The sequence below is a fragment of the Seriola dumerili genome, unplaced genomic scaffold (assembly GCF_002260705.1).
Source record: "Seriola dumerili isolate Sdu_G_001 unplaced genomic scaffold, Sdu_1.0 BDQW01000068.1, whole genome shotgun sequence".
Taxonomy (NCBI): Eukaryota; Metazoa; Chordata; class Actinopteri; order Carangiformes; family Carangidae; genus Seriola; species Seriola dumerili.
In genome coordinates, this window is record NW_019174323.1 from 11,101,563 (window position 1) to 11,123,372 (window position 21,810).

General features: G+C 40.8%; 3 protein-coding genes across 3 annotated transcripts; 2 read left to right on the forward strand and 1 right to left on the reverse strand.

The window, feature by feature from the left end:
* Positions 1-1,091: 1,091 nt before the first annotated feature.
* On the forward strand, positions 1,092-3,972 carry LOC111219747 (translational activator of cytochrome c oxidase 1). The gene is made up of 5 exons (XM_022742513.1): positions 1,092-1,576; positions 1,660-1,766; positions 1,942-2,075; positions 2,672-2,834; positions 3,395-3,972. The coding sequence occupies exons 1-5, from the start codon at positions 1,294-1,296 to the stop codon at positions 3,602-3,604; spliced, it is 897 nt and encodes a 298-aa protein (XP_022598234.1). The 5' UTR covers positions 1,092-1,293; the 3' UTR covers positions 3,605-3,972.
* Positions 3,973-5,358: 1,386 nt separating this feature from the next.
* Positions 5,359-10,884, forward strand: LOC111219621 (potassium voltage-gated channel subfamily H member 6-like). Its single transcript, XM_022742335.1, has 11 exons — positions 5,359-5,502; positions 6,627-7,052; positions 7,247-7,640; positions 7,988-8,187; positions 8,276-8,528; positions 8,611-8,804; positions 8,903-9,011; positions 9,203-9,472; positions 9,647-9,836; positions 10,207-10,411; positions 10,519-10,884. Exons 1-11 carry the CDS (start codon positions 5,359-5,361, stop codon positions 10,813-10,815), a joined length of 2,682 nt encoding a protein of 893 aa, XP_022598056.1. The 3' UTR covers positions 10,816-10,884.
* Positions 10,885-12,465: 1,581 nt separating this feature from the next.
* LOC111220197 (DDB1- and CUL4-associated factor 7-like) lies at positions 12,466-17,230 on the reverse strand. Its single transcript, XM_022743202.1, has 7 exons — positions 16,839-17,230; positions 15,473-15,631; positions 15,082-15,193; positions 14,874-14,992; positions 14,532-14,741; positions 14,073-14,190; positions 12,466-13,136 (listed from the first exon to the last, which is right to left on the reverse strand). Exons 1-7 carry the CDS (start codon positions 16,974-16,976, stop codon positions 12,964-12,966), a joined length of 1,029 nt encoding a protein of 342 aa, XP_022598923.1. The 5' UTR covers positions 16,977-17,230; the 3' UTR covers positions 12,466-12,963.
* Positions 17,231-21,810: the final 4,580 nt, after the last annotated feature.

Consider the following 21,810-nt stretch of genomic DNA (forward strand, 5'->3'; position numbering starts at 1 on the left):
TTCTCAAGTCATGAGAACTGCCTTTCAGTGTCTTTCTCCAGTCTTCTCCTTGAAGCTCAATGGACATCACTAATCAGAGTGACCATGTTTCAGTAAGTGTGTGGTGCGAGAAGAGAGAGGAGCACTGTGGCAGAAACCTCCTCCTTTTGCAGTTCTTTGGACTGTTGTCTATTGGAGATGGGTTGGCCTTGATTGGCTGTGGCTTCCATCTCACTTAACCCTTTATGCTCCTGTGGTGTGGTCATCTGTCTCTATCTTGTCTCCTTTAACCCTTTTTTTTTTTTCCAAAGCAGTCTTAGATGATTACACATATTGATCCCACATTCAAATATGTTAGCAGATCAGTACATACAGCATGTTCCTGGCTTTTGATTCAGTGTGTCTGGACTAAATACTAGGTTCCATTATTATACTCCATCATCATAAATAGAAACAGTATGATTTAATAAACTTTGGTCCCATGGGAAGAGACCAACATTTCTGAACTTGTTCCCACGGTGGGACATTTCAGAAGCCCTGATGCAGACCAGCTACCGTTTGTACCACTTAGAGGACTCTATCGTCTCTGGTGTGACCCTTCTGACACTAGCAAATATAACAGGTTCACAGATGAGATGGGGAAGAGGTGCAATATTTTTGGCTGGTGTTGCTGATATTTTTTAGACAAGTTGTTAAAGTTGTGTGCTGATATTCTGCAGTAGCTCTCAATCTCAACCAGAGACACCCAGGGGTCCCCAAAGACATTTAAAGTTCCCATGGTTCAGGATTTATTACAAAGTTTCCTCATAAAACAAAACAATACAAAATACCATAAATGCATTAGTTTTTAATTAATTTATAGTTAGTTTATAGTTTTTAATTCAATTTTTGCGAAAAGAAAAAGAAAGAAAAATATACTACTACTAATAATAATAATATAACTAAATAATAATCAATATTATTATTACTATTTGTTGTTATTACTATTGTACACTTATACTATTGTTGTTATTATTTCTGTATTTATTTCTTTATTTATTTTCACGCTCAACGGCGTGAAGCGTGATTTAGCTTTTATTTTGAAAGGTCGATTTTTGACGTCACAGCAACCCGGAACTGCCGGCTGCACAACAAGGACAGTAGCTGCACGTTCTGTGGGCCTGTCAAAGCTGTAAGTTAGAAAACTTCAGGCGGTTTCATTCATTTGTCGAGTTTAATATGAATGTTTTCTGAAAGTAAAGCCTCGTCCGCAGACGGAGACGTGTGAAATACTTTGGTACTGAGTGTGTGTGAGTGTGTGTATGTGAGAAGGGCATGGCGGGGGTGGCGGTGCTGGGGGCTTCCCGAGTCCTGCTCCCCCGGACACTGGCCGTGGCCTCAGGCAGGTGCTCGGCCTCAGTGAAGTCCGTCCTGCCTCCGGCTCCATGCGTGATGTCCGTCCCGTTGAGGGCCTCTGTCAGGAAGCTGCAACTCTGCTCCTCATTATGTGCCGGGCACAACAAATGGTCAAAGGTGAAACACATCAAAGGACCCAAAGATGAGGCGAGAGGAAAGATGTTTATGAAGTTTGGCATGATGATAAAAATAGCTGTGAAAGGTGAGGCTGGAGCGTTTTCGTGTCGTTTTTACAATTAAGGTTTTGTGGACTGTAGCTAATGTCAAATTTGGTTTCATCTGCAGAGGGTGGACCTAACCCAGATCTGAATATTAACTTGGCACACGTACTGCAGCAGTGCAGGAGCAAAAACATGCCCAAAGCATCCATAGAGGCTGCAATCAAGAGTGCGGTAGGTTGACAACTCTGTCACAGTAAGATAGGAGAAAAATTGTCCTAAACAGTGTCCTAGTAGGTTGTTGGTCCACCGTACTGTGGGTGTAGAATTTTCAAGGCTCTGGAAGGATGGACTCCATTCCTCCCAAAGAAAAAAAAAAACATTCATGTCTTCTCACCTGGCTCCACAGGAAAAGTCTAAACCAGCATCCCAGCACATGTTCGAAGCTCGGGGGCCCGGTGGATGTCTGCTGCTCATCGAGGTCCTCACTGACAACAACACCCGCTGCCACCAGGAAATTAAACGCCTGCTTAACAAGAACGGGTCAGGACTGGCTCATAATATTAGTCTGAAATACTCCATCACAGATAATTCAAGTGCTTTCACCACAACGCTGATGGCTAATCCTTAGTGTTGATGTGATCTGCTTGACATTCAAGATCACCAGGCCATTTCAGACAGTGACACGTACTATGAGCTGACAGATGGATAAAAGTTACAAAGTCTTCCCTCTGGTGAATACCAGATTTTACAGCAGTATTATGATACACAGGCCAGAAATGCAATGATGAAAGAGTACATGGTACACATTGTTCGTACTGTGATGTAAGTAGGTGCAGTGTATTGTGCAAATGTCAGTAGCCACTAGATGTCCCTAGAGCTGTGGATAGCACTGTGTACTGTATCGTCCCTGCAACATTATTGCCATTGGACAAGAAGCTGTTGGCACAAAAGTAAAGAAGTGATGAAATCATGCATCACTATCATGCAATACATAATTATTACCTATATAAGCCTGTTAATTTGGTGATTTTCATCCTTTCAGGAAAAGGATTCAATACATTAGCTCTTACAGTTACAAATACATGATTGTATGGGACTGTGTTGTGCTGATGGTGTAATTCTTTGCTATTCCACAGAGGGATGCTGTCTGATGGAGTCCACCACAACTTCACCAGGAGGGGGGTGGTGGCGATGGCGGGCAAGACCATCTCGACGGAGAGAGCTCTGGAGCTGGCCATTGAGGCGGGAGCCGAAGATGTCCAAGAGAGTGAGGACGAGGAGGAGCAGCCTCTCCTGCAGGTCAGACATGAAGAGGCAACTTCTCTATGGAGAGCAGTAGAGACAGTATAGTACAGTGACACATGTCGCTGCAAGTGGAAGCAGCTGTGATTGGAATGAGGCATATGTGGAGCCATCTTGGTTGGCTCTGAAATTTAAATGTGAATAAATGTGATACTGAAAATGTCATATTTATCACATTTCTTTCTGCAACAGACACTCTCAACAGAGACTCTGAAAGTGTCTCTTTAAAATACAGACACATACAGACCTGTGTTTAAATTTCCCTTTTTGCAGAAGTTTCTTTTCCTGTCTGTCCACCTCTGCTTCCCATCACTATCACCACATGATTGTTATCTTTACATTATTGCAACTTATTTGGCACAATTTTGTTATCGAACATTAAGAGCAGTCGAACCACTAAGAGCAGTTTATCACCCCTTCCTATTGCAGAATTAAATACTATAATACAACCTTCTCGCAGGTTCTTCTCATTTTAAATTGCATAGCTGTGTTGGGATTTTGGGAAACAAAAGTTGCAGCCTACCACGGTTTAACAGTTTGATCTGATCTCTCTTCAGTTTATTTGTGACACCATGGACGTGAATAAAGTGCGGGCCTCATTGGAGAAGCTGGGAATGCAGATTGCATCTTCTGGAGTGGAGTTTGCTCCAAGTATCTTCTCATCTCTGGACCAGGACCAGCTGGATACCGCTTCAACACTAATAGACGCTCTCAATGACTGTCCAGAAGTAGTTCGAGTATGGGACAATATCCAGGCTGACAGCTGAGTACGATCTCTGGACACTTTGTAGACACTGAATAGGTTGCATGTGGAATATCTCATTTCACAGAGAAAGATTTTGACAACCTTGTACATCAGTCAGTAAAGATACTACTGCTTGTCATGTCATTATAAGGAACAGACATTATCAGTGTGAGAATCTGTGTGTTTTGGCCATTTTGATGTCTATATGGGAAAAAGTTTTGATGAGAAATTAAACTGTGGTCCTAGTTGGAATGTGAAGTGATGTTTCACCTTAAATATTTTCTATGGTCAGACTGCACTTTTCTACAGAAGTTCGTGAGCAGCCAGTAGAAGCCATAGGTGGCATTTTAAGAGACATCATTTGTGAAATAGGTCTTTAAAAGTTGTGGAAAAAGTATTAATAAGAGTGTCCCTCTATTGGAAACTCATTCACGAGATCCTAGAGGTAAGAAATAAAAATGTTCCATCAAGAGGACATTTCACTTTTACTACTTGAGGAAGGAAACAATGCATTAACAAGGATTAGATTAAAAATAACACTTAAAGATCCCCTCCGGAGATGTTATTTCACATATAAAAAGTCTCTGCTGGAAAAGTGATTTATGTCAGGTATGGTTTGTCCACAAAAAAGTTTGGCTACCGAGTTAAAAAGTATTAAGAATACTTGTACTTTTTCCTCCTCATTGAAAGATTATGCAAAAATGTGTATTTATTATATTATTGTTAAAAACAAAACAAAAAGAATACAGTTGGCTGAAGGTTACGGCTGAAGGACATTTTGAGCCCATGTCATCACAGGTCATTACCCCCTCATAATACTGTAGTGTCAACATTGCAGTCAATAAGATCCCACATTAACAGTATGCATGCAACATATTGAGCGGACGCTATACCTTTAGCCAGCTGATTTAGTTTTTTGCACCACAGTGTCACATATGCCACAGCCTCAACTATGTTTTGAATGCACACTACCAACTTGAACTGCATACAAGAACACTGAAATGGTAATTTGCTGTTAATGGGGAAGTCCAGTGTAATGGCTCTGAGCCCATTTGTTCTTTTTATCAATGCTCGACATTGATTTTCCTGTCAGTTCCTGTCTGCTATAGCATAGCATTGATTGTTTTCCAGTGTTGGCAAATGTTGCGCAGCAACATGCGAGCTGCAGGCCAGTCCTCTGCCCTGTGCCAGAGTGGAGGGTTCAACATCGACGTGTGCATCCACACACTGAAAACCAGAAGTACATTTGTTTTGCCTAAATATGACCCATGAAAGAGGAGAGTGAACGTTTTTGAACACACAAAAAGGTGTTCAGAGGGATGGAGGTTTGAGTCATGGCTGTCTAGTGGTCAAGGCCAAGGAGGATCTGATTTTCTGGTTTCAAGTCAGGTAAGTTGTGTTTATTACTAGAACTGACTGACTGATGAGAGCACATTTTCTGTACCTGCTACCTTCTCTGTGCAGTTGCACTTTGTGAGTCAAGTATTGAGACTATCCAGTATTTGAAGGCAGAGTATTTTTGGGAGGGGCACAGCTGGACGGGCATTCTGGGAAATCAGAGCAGAGAGGAATTTGTTAAGGGGGTGGTGCAGAGTATTAAGCGTAATGAATACTAGAACTGGAGTAATAATAGTAGTAAGCCAAATGTCTTTCCAGGAAAGAAAAAACTACAAAATAAGAACAAAAACTCCAAAAACAAAGATTGTTTAGGATCTCTTTGGCCTAAATATAAATAAGTTCCTGTTTTTCCAATCACCTGTCGGCCAGCAGAGCTCCATGTCTGACTCAGACCTTATGAAGAGTGGGGGTCCAGGCAGCAGGGGCCCTGTTTGCCGCTCACCTCCAACTCCCAGGATGGAGCTGCTCAGCCCCTCCAAGGTGAAGGACCGCTCTCAGAACGTCACAGAGAAGGTCACGCAGGTACGGGGGCCGAGGACCTCACATGGGCTCAGTCTCTGGCTGTGTGCATCGGTTTAATACACTCGAAGTGTGCAGCTGGCCTGACTGCGAGCCAAGAAATCTGTACTTATTTACTACCAAATTTCAAGTGAAAGTCTGTGACTATAATGCCCCACGGTGCATTTGAGGCTTGCCAGGTTCAATCTGTAATTTAAGAGCCCACATTAATCGTGTTTTGATTTCCAAGAAAAGAGGCTTCCAAAAAAGTTGCCATGACATTTGTTAACCTGCTAGTGGAAAAATCAGTAGGCGGTTTGGTGGCTGAATGTTTTCCTCCTGGGTGTGAAAAACAAAGCTACATTGAGCCACAGTTCAATTCAGGCCTTCTGCTGTTACTGCCGCAGCCCTGGGGCTCAGCATTCTGCATCACTGCCTCTGTGGGATGCTGAGTGATGTTTTCCATTTAATAGTCTTTCTATATATCTGTATAACTATCTATGTATGTATCTGATAGATTTATCCATTTGTCTGCAAGGTGTGTGAAATTCATCAGGGCAGCAACTATTATTTTGAAATAGTGCTGAAGAGAACAAGGAGACAGTGGCAGCACATGAACTCAGCTGTGTGATTGTGACGCCCAATTCATCATTACAACCCTCCAGCCCACCAGCATCCGGTGCTCAGTCAGCTCTTGCGTGGTTGATTACAGCACACTGGTGCTTTAGCTTCACCCAAGGTTTTCAAGCTATCTGAAAATAAATGTACTATCTGGATGTAACCTCGCACAAGTCTTGCCTCTGCTGAGAGTCACCAATGACAGGATGGTCAAGGATTTGTTGGACCTACAAGGTCGCAAAACCAGAGCATGCAGCCTTCACCAAGAACTCGGTCAAAACAGTACGTCTTCTAGAAAGGTCTGTTGGTTAGTATTAGCTCAGAGAGAAAGATAGTTTTCAAATTGCTGCTCTTTGTTTCAGAGGATGTACTTGTGTTACCGTTTTCCTTTTTTTCATGCAATTTTGTTCTTTTGCCTTCTGAGAGAAGAATAACTTGTTTACTCAATATGTATTACAGCACTAAATAAGATCGAAAGCCTGTGTTCATATGTGAGAATCATTGTGTACTGCTGCATTCTTTATGCTTAGGTACTTTCTCTGGAGTCTGATGTACTGCCTGAATACAAACTCCAGGTGCCACAGACAACATGGTGGATCTTGCTTCACTACAGCCCCTTCAAGGCGTTTTGGGACTGGATAATTCTCCTCCTGGTCCTCTACACGGCTGTTTTCACTCCTTACTCAGCTGCTTTCCTCTTGGATGAACATGGCGATTTACGTCAAAGGAGTTGTGGCTACACATGTAACCCTCTGAATGTGGCAGACCTTATGGTGGATGTGCTGTTTATTGTGGATATAGTCATCAACCTTCGCACAACATACGTGGACCAGAATGATGAGGTGGTCACACAGCCGAGCCGGATAGCCAAGCACTATGTCAAAGGCTGGTTCCCTATTGATCTCTTTGCAGCGATCCCTTTTGACCTTCTCATTTTCAGATCGGGCTCTGATGAGGTAAGAACTTTGTCTCTGAAAGCTTTTTCAAGTTCACATTGTTTGTATCTAAAATAATCCCTGGATATAATTGTGCCGTCCTCAAGTCTCTCAATTACTAAAATGTTCTTTTTAATGAAGTCCTCTAAAGCTGCTATAAGTTGATTGGCCATTTCTCTGTCTAAAATCTTCTTCCCTGTTAATGAACACTAAAGATGGCAACCTTAACAAGCCTGCTGAAAACAGCTCGCCTGCTACGACTGGTCCGTGTGGCAAGAAAACTGGACCGATATTCTGAATATGGAGCTGCGGTCCTCTTCTTACTCATGTGCACCTTTGTACTCATCGCCCATTGGCTAGCCTGCATTTGGTATGCCATTGGCTTTGTCGAGAGGCCGTACACGGAGACCGGTTGGCTGGACAACCTGGCTGAACAACTGGGCAAGTCATATAACGACAGCGACTCCACCTCTGGTCCGTCGGTCAAAGACAAGTACGTCACTGCTCTGTACTTCACCTTGAGCAGCTTGACCAGTGTGGGGTTCGGTAACGTTTCTCCAAACACCAACTCTGAGAAGATCTTCTCCATCTGCGTCATGGTTATTGGCTGTGAGTTGAATAACACTGTTAGGGACTGTATGAAAGTTACCGGGCAGGGGATGTTTCACTTTTAGACCCTTCACAATGTTATTGATAATTGATTTGGAAATGTCAGACTACCCTCCTACCTCTTCTGCAAAAAGAAAAAAAAGAAATAACCCTCCCCCTTTCCTACCCCCTGTGCCTCCCCAATAATTTTCATACAGTTCCTTAATATATATATATATATATACACACACACACACACCTCTGCAAGTTTTCCACTTCTTAGTATTTTTAGCAAATATTACAACTGAAATAACATAACCAGACGGGTCTTATTGTTATCTGTTTGTCGTCCTTTGCTTCTGTCTCAGCTCTCATGTACGCCAGCATATTTGGGAACGTGTCTGCCATCATCCAGCGGCTGTACTCAGGTACAACCCGCTACCACACCCAGATGCTGCGTGTCAAAGAATTCATTAGATTCCACCAAATCCCAGGTTGCCTGCGCCAAAGACTAGAGGAGTACTTTCAGCATGCCTGGTCCTACACAAACGGCATTGACATGAATGCTGTAAGCAAAACAGTGACAATACTTACCTCTGAAACATCTTTTGCATCTTATCTCTGATATTTTGATTGTTTTTTCATCCCATATTCAGGTGTTGAAGGGGTTTCCAGCGTCTTTGCAGGCTGACATCTGTTTGCACTTGAACAGATCTCTGCTACAGAACTTTAAGGCTTTCCGTGGAGGTAGTCAAGCCTGTCTGCGCGCCTTGGCCATGAGGTTCAAGACGGTCCACGCTCCTCCGGGAGATACTCTAATCCACTACGGAGACATCCTGGACTCTCTCTTCTTCATCTCTCGTGGATCGATCCAGGTCAACAGGGATGATGTGGTAGTAGCAATATTAGGTAACATATCTAATTGTAATGTAGCGTCTCAGAAATGCCCCAAAGCCATACTACAAAAACAGCATCTACTCTACTCTTGCAGAGAAGAATGACATCTTTGGCGAGGCTATCCACCTGTATGATGAGCCAGGGAAGTCCAATTCCGACGTGCACACCATCACCTACTGTGACCTGCACCGCATCCTGAGGGACGACCTGCTGGAGGTCCTGGATATCTACCCCAGCTTTGCAGACAACTTCTGGAGGAACCTGGAGATGACCTTTGACCTGAGAGATGTATGTTGTAGTTCTTGAAATTTTAAATTTCACAGCACGATGTTCTGGGATTTAAGACAATGAGTATCTGTCTTTTTTTTTTTTCCTGTGCTCATCAGGCCGATCAAGTGCCACCAATAATAACAACCGATGACTCTGGTGACGACTGTGGATATCATCACAAGCAAAGACACAGAATCCACTCCCTGGACTGCCGAATTCGGCCAGGTGAGATATGTGGTGACATAAGTTTATTGAGTGCATGGGAGATACTGCAAAGAAGCAACACTAATGTCCTAAGAACAGGTTGGTGGTTAATATGTTCAGGGTGTATTTGATTTACTTCTATTGGAGTGGAATTTAGAGATACATAAACAAAACGCAGTAACTGAGTGACTGAAATGCTTTTCTGTAAACAGATGGAATCGATCATGAAGACTCCTACCCCCTTCAGTCTTTCCGTCATCGTCACTCACCTCCCCAGGCCCACTGGGATGACCACTGTAGCTGTGGATCCCCATGCTCCCAGTCCAGTGAGGACCTAGCTAAGTCTCTTTCTCATGGTGCCAAAGTAGAGCTTTATCCTCCTGAAGACGCCACGCGAGATTACTCCCCCTCTGTAGTGCAGCTGCTACCCCCGAGTGGCACGTCAGTGGGGAGGGACTCGGTGTTGGACATGGGCCACCAAGGTAATTGTCCACATTACCTCATCGCCCATCCTTGAATGTTAAAAATACATCAGAAAAACAAGATTTTGGGTGCCACACAGTCATATTCAGACTACTGCATGTCTTTAACATTTTGGACATTCCCATTATTTAAATCAGATAAAATATGTTAAATTTCCCACCCATTTCTTTTATTTTCCTCAGCTTCATCTTTGAATGTGCCGGGAATGTATCAGTACTGGCCAGACCGACAGTCACAACAGTTTTCCAGTCACGCATGCCGATCTTCCTCTGTCCACAACTCATACCACCCACCACCGTTCACAGAAGAAAGGCCCGGCGAGCTAGAGTCTCGACTTGAGGTTTTACATTCACAGCTCAACAGGTGAGTAGTTTTGTGTGTGGAAGCATCTGCTGGTCAGGGAATGGCTTGAAGCAGCTCTGCTGGAAATATCAAAGCTTGTCCAAGCCAAATGGAGAAGTTCAGCAGAAGCATTCAAGGTTCAGACAGGGAGATGCAACAGGCAGGAAGGCTATGACCATATTAATGAAACAGGACAACAGGGTAAACAAAGTGGTGCGAATATAGACAGGTGCAGAGGGAAACGGAGAAAGCGGTCCTTTAAGATTAATTAAAGGAGTTTTTTGTCATCTAATTAAAATTTCTGGCCATATGTCCTGGACTCATTATTTCACCTAATAGCTTCTGTATATAAAAATTCTTCTTTCCTTCTCTTTGTTCCTTAATTCCCCAGGCTGGAGACTCGCATGACAGCAGACATCAACGTTATTCTCCAGCTTCTCCAGAGGCAGATCGCTCCTGTACCTCCAGCTTACAGCACTGTATCATCCAGTACCCTCCCTTCTGACTCACCCGGCCTGTATGGGACTGGGACACCAGTGCTGCACAGCATGTACCCCATCTCTCCCATACAGATGGACAGCAGAGCACCCACACAGGTATGGAGTGATACTAATACTACAGTCACTGTTCACTAGAACAGATTCATTTCTAGTCTTTTACGTAAGAAATAAAAGTTCAAAAGTATGTGATTTCCTTACTCTAGAGCTCGAACCAAACCGACCTTAAATTCACCAAGAAGTCCCAGGAGTCACTGTCCAGCGGTATCCATGTGACTGTGGCGTCAGACGACACCATGTTCATGACCGTCACCCCCGAAACTGAGACCCACACAGGGTTAACCCCACAGCTGCCCCAGCCATCAGTCAAATCCTCCCTCATGGAGAACCCCAGGCTGTGCGGCAGCCTCCGCTACCCCTCACTGCCGGGAAACCTGGACATCACGTCAGGACTAGCTGAGATCCAGAAACACCTGTCAGACCCTGGGCTGCCTGTCATCTGAAGACATTTTTGTGGCAACCAGTATGACACTGAAAGAAAGTAGAAATACACTGCTTCCTACAGACTTGTGGAAGGGGCCATTTGACTAGTCCAAGAATCAGCTATCATTACACATTTGGACAGCAAGTAGTGTCTCAAAACCAGATCGTGGTGACCGGCAAGGATTTCTTCTCAGTCAGTAACGATTACAACAGTTATCATACTTTCCAGAGGACAAGTGCTAACTTACAAGTTGTGCATGGTAAAGAGTACACAGGAGTTTTTCTTTGCATCTCATAATCATATTTTACATCTTCTTGTTCCATCCCGGTTTGGTTTTGAGAGCACCAGTTCTGGTCCATCCCTGTTGTGTCATAATCCTGATCCTGTTTAAATCCTAAGTATTTCCCTTTCTGATCAGTACAGACCTTTTACCCGAAGACAAGAGCCTGACTGATAATGAATTTGTGAGACCATCAGCAATACTGTTATTTGAGAGTAAAAGGAATAGTTCCACATTTTGGTTAATGAGCTTATTTGCTTTTTTTTTTGCCAAGAGTTGGGAACAGATTGAGATGAGATCAATACCTCTCTCAAGACTGTATGATAAATGTGAAGCTACAGCCACTAGCCTGTTAGCTTAGCTTAGCACAAAGACTGGAAACAGGTAGTGGCTATAGCTCCACATTTACCAGACAGACATGAGTGGTATCGATCTTTTCACATAATTCTCAGCAAAAAAGCAAAAATGTCAAACTACTCCTTCAAGAACATCTGATAACAGCATGTGGGTTGATCCCTTTTCTTTTTAAAAAACAGAAATACATCAGATAAACATTTTTGGATCCATTGAAGAATTGTGACCAAGATATGTACAGATGTACAGAGTGGGACACTTAACAGTTCAAAAACAAATTTGTCAATGCGCTCTGATGCACAAACTATGGAATGACCCCCCCCCTTCAATTACCACAAACATATCTCTGGCATTTCTGTACAACAATACCTGGTTAAGTACTGGCCAATATACAGTATGTCACTTCACTGGACCTCCAATTTTGGAAAATGAATCTATGAACAGGTAGTTTTTCTCAGTTTATGCTCAGCAAACAATTGCTCATCATAGCCACAAACTGAAACAGTTGCAGCGAATAAGATTCCTGTTCCCTCCCATGGCTTGTGTTTCCCATCCAATCCTGATCCCAACATCACAGCAGGACTGACAGCATTCAATTTCAGTTTGACCAAGTATTTTCTCTATATTATACAGATTTTGGAGGATAAAGTCCAGGCAGTGTTTTACAGTAACTGGAAGAATACACTTTTCAACCTATCATTTCTAACTGTAAATCTGTACTATAGATTCTTATCAATGTGTTAATGAGTCACCTCAGTGTGAAATAATTGTCTAAATATAAAACTTCTATATAATTGTTTCAACTGTGAGGGACTGTTTATTCCTGTATAAAATAAAATAAAATAATGTTGCTACAAATAAAAATAATGTTGCAGAAATGACAAAGAAATATGTATTATGGTCAGTTAATACTAGTTAACTGTGGCATATATAATTACTATATCACAACTAAGATGTTTTTCATATCACAAATGATATTTAGTTGAATAAAATATATATTTATATAAGTTCAAAAAACATTTGAGTACATGAAAACACTTAAATTCACATTAACCACATTCAATCTGGCTAAACTGCATTTCTGCAGCATCAAAAAGTGAATATTGACGTGAATATTGGATATTGGATGGATGGCTTAAACTACAAAACAAAATGCACACTGTAGCATAGAAAAACATGTTATTGACTAGTCTATTTGTCGATTAAACAACATGCTGAAAGCTTTAAGGGTACTGGACATTGATTTGTATCTGTACATGACAACAGATTTAACAGTCTTTCAGTTACGCGAGGGCTGGTTCGGTGCTTGTTCGAGTTTTCTGATACAGGTATCACAAAGTTAAGCAGTAACATACTGTAGTTCCCACTCAGCTGATAAAAGCTTAACACACATCATCTGTATCAACATGAAGCCAAAACAAGTATTTGTCCTCAGTAAACAAAGAATTTCCATCAACAAACTCCGGTCACCTTGGGAATCTCACTGAGAACGTTTTTGAGTTGTTTCACGCCTCGTTGCTCCATGTCATCAGCTCAGACTCGGAGGATTTCCAGGCAGTTGTTGTAGCAGATAGAGATCCAGTCGGGCTGGGTGGAGGCCCACTGTACATTATTGATCTCTCCCTCAGCTGTGTAGGCCAGTATAGGGTCCTCGATGGCCCGCGGCATCTGCTGGATGTCCCAGATTAGAGCCTGGTGGTCATCCGCTAGACAGATGAGGGGAGGAGGTTTGATTTGAATTGATTTATCTTGTTTAGACAGGAAGAAAATAATGTTACTAAACATCACATGTTACTGGCCTGATGTCTGGTTAATGACCAGGTTCTATCATTCAGCAGGACATAAAAACATCAAAGTAAGTTCAGGGGAAACCAAAATATTCACAGAAGATCAGCAGCATACCAGACTATTGCACCACAGGGGCAATGTATTGATTGCAAATGAAATGGATTTTACACACTATTATGCATGTGACTGTGTTGTAGAATTGTTTTGGCCAAAATGGTATTTGTATATAATATTAATTTAAGGATCCCCTTGGGAAATTGGTTGGCAGGTCTTTGCTCTGATCAATTATCTCAACATCTAATTATCTAACCCTACTGATCAATTACTGAAATGAGCTGAATCAGGTCCATCTCATTATCAATTTTGGAACAACATATGGCCTTTGTTGTGTGATAAGGAACTGCTCTTTTTCCCTGTAGGCTGATTTCATAAAGTGTAATAATTTCTTCTGTTGTCAGCAGGCATGATGTTCATTTCTGTTGCTATAGAACACAAAGGAAACCCTGGACGTGACACTGAATTTAAAGCCCTTATATGTAAGATCTGATCATTTCTGTCTGAGACAGTTTTACTAATAGCATCAGGAGATGATGTTGCAGACAGGTCCCCCTCAATTTTACTCTCCAACTGTCACAATGATAAACATGTATTTACAGGCACGGTGGTGGCAAGAGAACACAAACTTAGCATAAGAAGAGCTCCCTCTTGTGCTCAATGTCTGTTGCTGCAGTAATATAAAGTATTGTATTGAGATAATATTCTCCTCTCAGACTGCACTACTATTACATACATTTTTGGGTGAAGCCCTCAACCTCCAGACTGCAAACAAACTTCTGTGTGAATAACCTGCATACCTGCTGTGCAGATGTGACAGGAGGAATGTGGCGCCCAGGCTATACCATTGACACAGGCTCTGTGGTTGCTGAGTCTGGCCACTGGAGTACAGGGCACACGCACATCTAAGATCACCACCTGAGGGTATGACAAAAGAAATCCATCTATCGTCATTTCATTTCTAACTTAGATATTTATATAAATATTAAGAATGTCATCTAAAAAAAAAAAAAAAAAAAGTCATTTCACGCAAAGTTCAATATGCAGACCAATGCTTTTGCTCTGTGAAGAAGGATAAGCATAATAGTGATGTATATACACATAAAACAAAACAGAACATAATGCAAGCAATTACAGTATGTTTCCCATGAGTTAAAAATCACCTTACTTTCTTTTCCAACTTTCCATGCACAAGCACACAAACTGAGTCTGAGAGATGCAGTTTTACATCATGGGTCCACAGAGAGAGCAGCCCTAACCTCCATGCTGTCCATCGCCATGGTGGCCAGGTAGTTGGGGTCCTGTTTGTTCCAGCAGAGTCGGAGCAGTGGGTGGTGCTGGGGGTCTTCATAGATGATAGTGCTGTGTTCGAGGTGCCGGAGGTCAAACATGCGGACCGAGCCGTCAGCTCCCACCGAGGCAAACATATCCCTGCCGCCGCCCGCTCGGCTGAAAGAGATGTCATACACCTGCAACACAGACAGACGGTGAGTTCTCATCAGCTATGCAGTGAGGAGCATTTCACATAAAAGATGGGTGTCCAAGATTATTGTCTATTTTGTAATACTCGAAGATTTGATCCATCGTATCATAAAATTTACCTCTTTGTCATGGGCAATTAGCTGCGTCTTGACGTGACCTGACACTAAGTTGACCCTTCCCAGCACCTGTCCAGTCTCCAGCCCCCAGATCGTACAGGTGGTGTCAATACTGGAAGTACCTGCACAGAAAACATACACACAGCAAATACAAGAACAGAATATTCTCAGTGAAGCTCATCATTTTTTTTCTGCTACACTGAGCTCTTACCTAACAAGTTTGGATCCACCTCGTTCCAGTCGAAGGATGTGAGTGGCGCACAGAAGTCCGAGTTCTTGTTATTGTTGAGCAGGCACTCCAGACGGGTCTCTGTATCACTGACCTTTTGATAAAAAGAAAAATTATTCTCAATATTTCTGCACTTTGTGAAAAAAAGAGGACTGGTAGAAATATTGCATACAATTTGTTCATCGGCGTTTTAGACAATGTTCCCAAAAAATAAAATAAGAAGGTAAAAAATAAGGACCTGACATATCCCTGTACCATTTAATAACCAGTTTGAATTATATAGTTTTTAAATAGTGCATAGTATGTAATGCATTGACTAATTTTCTCAGTGTAAAATGAGAAGGGTGAGGCCGTCGGTTCAGGTCAGACTTACCCTCCAAATTCTCAGGTAGTCTCCGCTGGTGGCCAGCAGGTCAGGGTACACTCCTTTGGTGTCGGGAATCCACATGATCTTGGTGGTGGGATAGGGATGGTCGAAAGTGTTTCGGCACAAAAACTCGGAGCTCTCCTCCTCCAGACCAACTATCTGAACCTGAAGAGACACAATAACAACTCACCTTGAGTGAGCCAGTGTAGTGTTACTTATCTGATCAGGGAACAGTACAGTCAGTCAGTGGTGTGACAGGTGGTGATGATTCTAGCGATACACAGCTGGGGATAATCCAGGCAGGGATACTGTAAACGAATTAATTTCCCAATATTCAACCCGATCACTTTCATTGTCATTTCATACTTTTCAGTTCTTTGCAAAATCGCCATGTGTCCAGTTTCTGCTTGTGCTGATAGCAACTAAATGAAGTAGTCGCTTTTACAGCTGTGCTAATCAAAGTTCTGTCAACAGAAAATTGATCAATCACAATTTTAATGAAATTCAATATCTAAAAAGTTAGAAGTTTGTCATCAAATATACAGAAATTGTAAACTCAACACTTTAGAACATAAAAAGCTAAATATAAAGACATAATCTTAGACTTGAGCAACTTGAGATGGGAATTTGTCAAACTTTTTTCTAAATCAATAAATTAATCGATGATGAATATAATCCTTGTCTGCCCTATTAAGTCCATATATTTCTTATGAATGCTAAATAGGAGTGTGACAATTTTTACTTAGAGAGCCCATTTCAAAATCAAAGTTTCAATATGCTTCACATCAGCCAAATTTAAACTCATTACATCTAGATACAAGAAACAGATCAAACCAATTCCAATATTTTAAGATAAAATACTGTATTTCGAGTGTGAACAACTGACTTTGAACAGAAAACTTTTTTTTGGCATTACAATGAAAAATGTGTTAATTTTCATGTTTTTGTTATTTTCAAATGAGGGCAAACTGCCCCCTACATCCTCTTTATCACAAAATGTTTTATACATTCACAGGCTGTTTAATATTAATTTAATACACTCTACATTGCCAGATTTAAACAGATTATCGCCTAAATTTTGCCTGATATCACCAGTATCTATCAGTAGGCCTATAAATCATGTTATGATACAATATTTGCAGGTATTTCCTAATACTACTTAGCTGTCCATTAAACTGTAATGTGAAGGGAGCCAGGAGCAAATGGACAAAAGAAAACTTTGCATTATTTATAATTAATATTCTTCTTCTCACAAACAAAGTTAAACTCTTCCAGCTATTCAAATTTAACACAGGTGGACCACATTATCACCATAATTGTCGATGTTTGCCAGTAAAAGCAGCATGGGGCAGGATGTGCGCTTTGAAGTTACCTTGTTATTGTACTCCTCCACAAAGCTACCGAGCGCCAGGCGGAAGCGTTTGTCCGGCCGGACAGCCCAGTTCATGGCATAAACTGTCCACGGCGCTTCGTATTTGTAGATTTCTTTACGCTTACCGTGTAGCGACATCTTTAAAGATACTACAAATAACCTCTGGGTGGGAAATAATTACCAGGAGGGAAAGAAGACCCTGAACGCGTCTCGGCAACCGCCTACTTTACCAATGTAACTTATTGTCTCCGATAACGTTGTGTAATTTCAACAGAAGTGAGCTAACTGTTGAGTCCATGTAGTCGGGATATTTTCCCGCCGGTAAAACACAAACGTTATATCCAAAAAATGTGTTAAACGTGTGAAATTGGTGGCTCACAGCTGCTGAGAGATGTTCATAATATGGCAGCAATGGCGGAGACCACAGGACTAAAATAGTACGGTGATGATGAGCGTCATCGAAGCTGTTGTTGTTGCCTTCAAGAATATCGTAATTATTACAACAACGCACAAAAAACGGACCAGCAAGTAGTTTTTGGAAAAATTGGTGGTTTGATATCTCTGTTCTGGGAGATTTTTGGAACAGTCAACATATAACTAATGTTGTAGACTGTCTTACACCGAAATAGCCAACATTTAAACATTATGACCATTAAATAAGACATCAGTTACCTTAATTCTTCTTTTAATTTCTTTTCACTGTAATTATTTGCCATTTTCATCCAACAGAAATAGTTTCTATGTTATTATTTGTGATTTTTTTTTTATGTCTAACGACTTCTAGATTTATTTATTTAATTTATTTATTTGTATACAACTTCATAAAGGTTTACAAAGAAGCACTTGAAGGCTACTCCAGATCTTGCCCACACCCGAGAAGCTGTATGAAAAGCTCAACAAAGAGCCACCAAACAGAAATATTAAGCATCTCTTTGAACAGAGTTGAGGCTCATTAATGTTGTTTGTAATTGTCTATTTTTCAAAAAAAAAATTATTTAGATCGTATTTTTCCCATTCTTCTCTGGCCTGCACCCTGCTACTGTACATGTGGATCCTCCACACATTTCCTGCTATGATATTGAACCTTATACGTAATGCAGGCAGAAAGGGAGAGGATTATTCATCAGCAGCAACAGCCCATTTGTCATCATAAACCCAAGCTTTGACACCTAATTTCCCTGTAATGTCTGAGGTTTTTAAGTTGCCACGCAACATCTGCACCTTCATTTGCACAGGGTTCCATAAATGAGTTTTCACAATACCCTGTTTGCAAATATTGCTTTTGATCATCACTTTTGATGAGCAGAGGTCAATGGATTTTGAAGGATGTAATTTGTGACAGATGCATAGTAGACCTAGCATAGTTGCTCTCTGTTTTTATGATTATCACTTAAAGCCTTAGTCGTTTTTCCTTCTCTTTTTAACCTTGTTATTGGATAGATTGACATTTTGTACAGACACTCATGGACCTCAGAAGATAAATTTGACTCTAGCATCACTGACAGGTTGACATTTTTTGCTTTTAGCACAATGCCTTAACAACTACCGGGTGGATTCCCAAGAAATGTTGAACAGATGCATGGTGTGTATAGGATGACTCCCACTGACTTCACCAGCAGGTCATATTTTTCATCTTGTGAGATATGTCAACATCTACTTGGTGGAAGTTCGGCTGTAAATTCATTCTTTTGTCATTAGTGGGACAAAAGTTGGAGAGACAAAAGTAGAGAAACAACAAAAGCCAAAATTAAACCACACTGAACCTTTGCTCAACTGTCTTATTTAATTTAGTTATTATATCATTAGAAAAGCATTTTCTTTATGCTCCACTTAAACCACTGACCTGCTGTCATATCAGGAGGAAATTTATCATGTCCCTCATTATCACACCTGCTGAGTCTCCTGTGCTCTGCGGGTCTGCTCTTTTCCATAAACAATCCATGTGCTTTGCAAAACTGCCACTGACGCCAATTCATCAATTTGACTGATGTCTTACCACAAACCTGTGCAGCAGCTTCCACGGATGTTTAGCACTTTTGTCATCAAGGCAACAAGATCTGCAGCGTATACACACAACAAAACCTCAACAACAGGTACAGTATGTGTCTGTGTTTTTTGTTCATGTATCAACCGATAATGTGCAGTGAATTTCAAACTGATAAATGAAACAAAGACACCATTTTCTTGCAGGATGAGTCAGTGTTATGACAGAATTACAGTTACAGTCGTGCATGTGAGTTTGTGAATTCATTTTTCATGCTCTAAAGTAGTATGCCTGTGTCTTTCAGGTCTTTTATCCACTCCTCTGCTCAATAATGCTGCCTGAGGTTCATCTTTATTCCAAGCATCTGTCCAACAGCTCTGCCACATCTGGACATTTCCTCACCATATATGATTTTTATGCGTGTAAAGGTTTTGAACAGGGCACGTATCTCTGGGCTACTTGTTCAGCTCTGTGCTTCGCTTTTGGTTTTCCTGCTTCTATTGCCATCCTCTGGGAGATGTTTAAGACACACAGGAGAGGAAGTCCATTCACACCAAATGATCTTTTCATACTGAATGTCTCCGCCATGGATGCTGTTTTCTTGTTCTTCATCCCACCTGGAATATTTAACAATTTCATCTGGAAAAATATGGTCTTTGAATCGATTTGGAACAGTCTTTATGCCTTGAACACATGCGGGAGACCCCTCCTGATGTCTTGTGTCTGTCTGGACTGCTACCTGGCTGTGGTTCATCCAATCACCTACCGTAAGAGGAAAAGTCTGACTCCCAGAGTTATAATGGCCGCCATTGTTTGGACTTTGACGGTTGCGGATGGGATTGCATACTTTATGTCTTACAGGTTATACTTAACCATGTTTTCCAATGTGCCATTTATAATAGCTATGGTAATAATTGGTGTCTGTGATTCTTTCATTGTTTATACATTAATTAAGTCTGACCCCAGCAGAAAAAACATCCATCCACAGAAGCAAAGAGCCATTCAGACCCTCATCAACAGCCTGATCATGGCAGTCGTCTCATACCTTCCTCCAGTACTTCTTTATTCAATCGGTTTACCTCTGATCAGTGCCAATACCTTCATGTGTACTATTGGTATCCCAGTTACTATTACTTCCACTTTGGGATCTGCTGTCATGCCTCTACTCTACCTAAATAATCTTGGGAAATTGTATTGTTTCAGGCTTGGATGCTGCCGGAAGTCATAGTTTATGTACTACTACTACTACTCGTCTCTACTTCTCCCTCTTGCCAAATCAGGTCCTGTAGAAGCTATATACTGTATATATATATATATAAATAAAGCAAACCTTTTAACTTTCCTTAACTCTTTCGGTCAGCTCTGATATGTTTGAAAGTTTAATAGAAATTACACCAACTCTGTTCCCAAGAAAGCCAAAGTGTCCTTTTGTGATTCTTTCCTAAATGTCAGTTATTTATTGTATGTTGTTCTTTTATATTGTTGTTTGCACTAATATTTTGTTTAGCTGTAAAATGACATTACTGTAAAAAATAAACAAAGAAAAACTGAGTTCTCCTATATATTACAATCTGTATTCATAAGACTCTGCTCGTATGCTTTGGGACCTGTGTGCTTAATGTTCATAGTGTAATGAGAAATAAATACTTGTGTTACAAAGTAAAATGTACAATAACATTGTTGAACTCATGAGTAGTCTTTGGTGTCACAAGAATTTTATGGGCCTTTGGAGACAGATAATACATCAGAGCAAACTGAACTATTAGCATTTCAGGTTGGAAGACACTGTGCTTCAGCGTATAATAAGTCCAATAAACAGGTGAGAAAAAGTCTTACGTGGGGTTCGTCCTCATGTACAGTGCTCAGAGAACAAATGTAAATAATGAGGGCAAGCGGATTATCTTTCATGACAGTTGTACTGCCACAGGTGCACAGGTATAAACAATCATTTACATGTTGTAGTACACAACAGAGAATGAACAAGTTAAATGAAAAAAATATATAGTATATATATATATATATATATATATATATATGTGTGTACTTGAGCTGAAATAAAAGGGAAAAAGTGGATGAGTAGTTAAAAAAAGAAAAACTTGCTTGCTGAGTGGTTTCATGATTCTCTTTTTGAGTATTACATATTCTAATGAAGCAAACAACACATTTACAGTGTTTATATTGAACCACTAGAAAAGGAATTGGTGTTATACAGTTATATAGAATAAACACTAATACGTGGATCTCTCATCCTCCATCTCCTTCAGATAAATAGTGTAGTTGTAGTTCAAGTCATCATCACTGGGTGGCAGGAGCAGGTTGTAGAGTTGCAACACTAAAGTGAGAGAAAGGGAGGGATTATTCTACCCAAGTCTAAGTGAAGACAGGACTATTTGACAGTTAATGATAGTTTCGAATCGTAGCAGTCTCAAGCCAATAAACTGACAGGATTAATTCCAAGAAGTTGTCACCAAGTAATGGACTGGATCTTCTTACCTTTGAAAGATGTATCGGTGTAGAGCTCAGACTTAATGCAGTTTACATAAAAGTTAGAAAATGAGAAGAAATCCAATTTTTCCCTCTGTCAAGGATCAGAACATGCTGGAGGTTCAAGTGTTTTATATGCTTTTCACACACATAATGTATGCAAACAATTCCATATAGAAATGAGCATTTCTTTAAAAAAAAATTAATGCCCCCAACCTCCCAATGTATTCCATCAAATTAGCTACCAAAATGATTGTTTTTTATTTATATACTACACATTCACACAATGGGGCTTACTGACCAAACAGGTAGGAAAGGATGCACGGTAAACTCCCAACACAATGGTTATTATTTATGTCCTGTCACAATCACACAAACTGTGAAAGATAAAAAATATTCACATGAAAAGTACAAAAGATATATTTTTCTTCAAAATGTAAATTACAGATATCTAATTTTATAAAACCTCTAGCACACTCCCGTCAGTTCACTGTTCCTTCCTTC